This window comes from Anarrhichthys ocellatus, unplaced genomic scaffold (assembly GCF_004355925.1).
Source record: "Anarrhichthys ocellatus isolate YVR2014 unplaced genomic scaffold, GSC_Weel_1.0 scaffold5296, whole genome shotgun sequence".
Lineage (NCBI taxonomy): Eukaryota > Metazoa > Chordata > Actinopteri > Perciformes > Anarhichadidae > Anarrhichthys > Anarrhichthys ocellatus.
The window spans coordinates 1-3,603 of NW_022285270.1; the positions used below are offsets into that span (position 1 = coordinate 1).

The 3,603-nt window shown below is 37.9% G+C and overlaps 1 protein-coding gene across 1 annotated transcript; it reads right to left on the reverse strand.

The window, feature by feature from the left end:
- Positions 1-5: 5 nt before the first annotated feature.
- On the reverse strand, positions 6-3,585 carry LOC116379828 (protocadherin beta-16-like; the record flags this gene model as incomplete). The annotated part of the gene is made up of 1 exon (XM_031841797.1): positions 6-3,585. A coding segment is annotated over exon 1 (1,110 nt), but the record flags the coding sequence as incomplete, so codon positions are not given.
- Between the last annotated feature and the right edge of the window lie 18 nt (positions 3,586-3,603).

A 3,603-nucleotide genomic window follows, 5' to 3' on the forward strand; every position in this document is an offset into this window, starting at 1 on the left:
ATGATGCCCACCTCTGTACCAGGTGACACGTTCTCGGGTATGGGGTTAGTCATCGATTTCAAAGTGATAGCAGGGGGGTTGTCATTGACATCTGTTATATCTATAATCACTGTACAATACGAGGCAAGACCTGGTCCATCTTTTGCTCTTATTCGCAATTCAATGGAGGTCTCAATCTCATAATCGATAGTGCCGAATACTCTTATGTCTCCTGTCCTTTGATCAAGTGAGAACAACGATACATGGTCATCAGAAACATGATCAAAAATGTACGTAATATCACCATTGGGTCCCGTGTCTGCGTCAGATGCGCTCACTGTAATAATTAGTGTACCTGAAGGTGCGTTTTCAGGAAGACTGGCTTCATAAACTGCCTGGCTAAACACTGGGGCGTTATCATTGGCATCTAGTACAGTCACGTGAATAATTGCAGTACCTGATCTTTGAGGAGAACCACCATCTAGTGCTGTCAGCACTAATTTTAGTTCTTTCTCTTGCTCTCGGTCTAATTTTTTTACCAAAACCAATTCGGGGTGTTTTCGCCCACTGCCCCCTGCATCAATAGTGAAGTGCGCATTATTTTGTAAATTGTAGCGTTGTACAGTATTTGTACCAATATCTGCATCATGGGCTTCAGTGAGTAAGAATCTAGCTCCTTTATCTGCTGATTCTCCTATTTCAAATGAAATCAAGTCCTCACTAAACTGTGGGGCGTTGTCGTTTATATCTTGCACATGAACATTGATACGATGAAGCTCTAAAGGGTTTTCCAAAACAAGCTCCTCTTTTAAAACGCACGTCGCCTTCTTACCACATAGACCTTCCCTGTCGACCCGGTCAGTAGTAATCAAATCCCCGGTGCTCAGATTAATATCACAATACCGCTTCCCATTCCTGTCCGTGTCAATGCGAGCTTTACGCGAGGAAAGTGTGGCAATCCCGAGGCCGACGTCTTTGGCTATATTTCCAATCAGAGACCCGCGTTTCATCTCCTCTGCAATAGAGTAGCTCACATCTCCATATGCGAAACGAAAGCTGATGAAAAGGAAAACAAAATAGCGATTCATAGATAATCCTCTGTGCACCGTATGTCCCATGATCGACCGGGCGTCCATCCTTCCCTGGTCAATTCTTTCAAAGTGATCAATGACGGTTGTATTCCTCGTTGTGATTAGCTATCCGAATATCGTTCACAAAGTCCTTTTTGTGTCGCCCTTAACCGACAGACACACCACACCACAATAACGCTTTGCAATGGTGGAAACGAATGCATGAAGCTGTGGACACTTTCGGCCTTTGTTGGTGGACAGTGACACCAAGAGTTTCAATCAGTTATAGCACTGCTAAATTAAACAAGTTGACAACTTCACTGGCTCTATCAAGGCAAAACATTATGCTATTCAGTCATGTTCTGTTTATCATAAAGACACTGTTAGATTGTGTAACTATAAATGAACATGAGACTGTTGTGATTGCCTTATCTGTTGTATGTGATTGCCATATCTGTAATAGGTCCTGTGATATCTATTTACGACTGAATATGTTTTCTGCATTGTGTACTTCATAAGCTGTCAGTCAAACAAATACGCCCTTCATATATGCAAACTGCAAAATACACTGTACTCTACAGTACCAATTGCTGTATTGGATTGAATAACCCATCACAATTTAATTCAAAGATTAAATGTGTTCAGAGAGATTCTGATGAACTGCATTAAAAAAGGAAGCATATTGCACCATAAACCAAAACTAAACACAGTAATGTTAGATAACAATGACACACAAAGCACAGTATTCAGTAAGTACCAATCATTTCTTGAGCAATATTTTCAGATTAGAAACCAGCATGACTCAATTTAACATCAAAGGCAGCTGGGGCAAAGAAATGAAAACGGGTTACTGAAAGGGAAACACAGACAGATATCCCTAACATTTATGCAGGGGAAATATTGTTTCAAAGTGCTCACAAATTGTAAAAGCTTTTCTTTTCAATGTGTAATAAAGATGTTTGATTAAAACATACTGTAATTGTAAAGCCCATCAAATATACCAAAATCAAATACAAGCTACAATTTAAAATCCTTATGTAGTATTATACTGGGTTAAAATGAACTAGTTGAAAGATATATACATCATGTATTTAAAATTGTTAAAATCAGCACCTTAAAAATTAAACAAAACAGAAAACTATATCCATTATTGACACTCAATACCTTTATACTATGAAAATGTAGTGTCCATGTTGCTGGTCAGACGGCTGATGACAATCTCCCAAATAGATGGCATACTGCTGTAACTTTATCACTAAGATATTATTGTGACAGAACCGCGCAATTCAGTCACCCACACTTTTCATTTCTAAATGATCGTCAAGTTGCTCGTCATTGATCACCAAGGCAAGAGCGTATTCTATGATGCTGCTGTTTTCCAACTGAAAAAAAGTAAATTGCAAATGTGTCTCTAAATTGTGATGTCCAACAAATATTAATGAGTACATGTTATGCTCAAGTTTTGAACAATAGTCTGTCATTTCTAAATTCACCCAATTACACGATGAGGTATTCAGTGAAAGCATTTGGCTCTGAGGCCATCATCACCCCATTGTTTGAAAGTTGAAAATTAAAGACAAAAATAATTACACTGACAGTACAAATGCTGTCCAGTCTGAAAGTTAACTATGTTCGAAGCATAATGCCAAATACTGTATACAGTATAGAAACAGGTTGAAGCCCAACTTGTAAGACACACTATTGAATGTTTCTGAAGACATTATCAATATATGCCATACTTTGCATGAAGCACACCAGGTTCACCACATACTGTTTGATAAATTGGCTGTCTATAGTTGAAACTGCATGTTTACAAGGACACTAATTTAGTGAAATTTGACACATTTCACAACAGGCATTGTGGAATATCAGTGACATGTAAAGGAAAAAACAGCTTTAACACGCATTATACAGCTGCAATGCTTTGTTCTTACTTGTACCTATATTTGTATATTCTTCAAGAATATGATTTATGCTTAAATACAGCTCGTAATCCATAAACCATTGACAATTACAATTTAAGTGAAAACGTTTTTTCTTTGAATGAGTAAATAAAACAATCATTTTGTGCACTTTAACAATCAATACTGCGATGTTTCACGAAGTTTGAAATACTTTGAAAAAAGTACAGTACTAACATGAGGTTTATAAAGATTAAGCCAAGAAAACTAAATAATCAACTTAATTTCAATGACAGAGATCCAGTGAGAGTTTCCAAAGCAACCTACGGCAAGCAGATGTGGACCGCACAAAGGTTTAACAACAAACTTGAATTGAGCATGATTCATGTAACTTCATTGGATTAATGTGGAAACATAGTAAAGAAATAGCCACTGTGCAATGGTAAACAGAGCTTTCGAGGACGACCTTGGACCCCAAATGCCAGGAAAAACTAAAGCTATAGTTGTCAAGTTATATAAAAAGGAAGAATCATGAATCAGCAAAGTATAATATGTTAGGGCCTACCTCTAGGGACTCCTCTGAATGACCAAACGCATCAGCGAAGACTGATGGACTTTTCCTCAGAGTCTGGTCAGCAGGCAGTGTGTTGTCA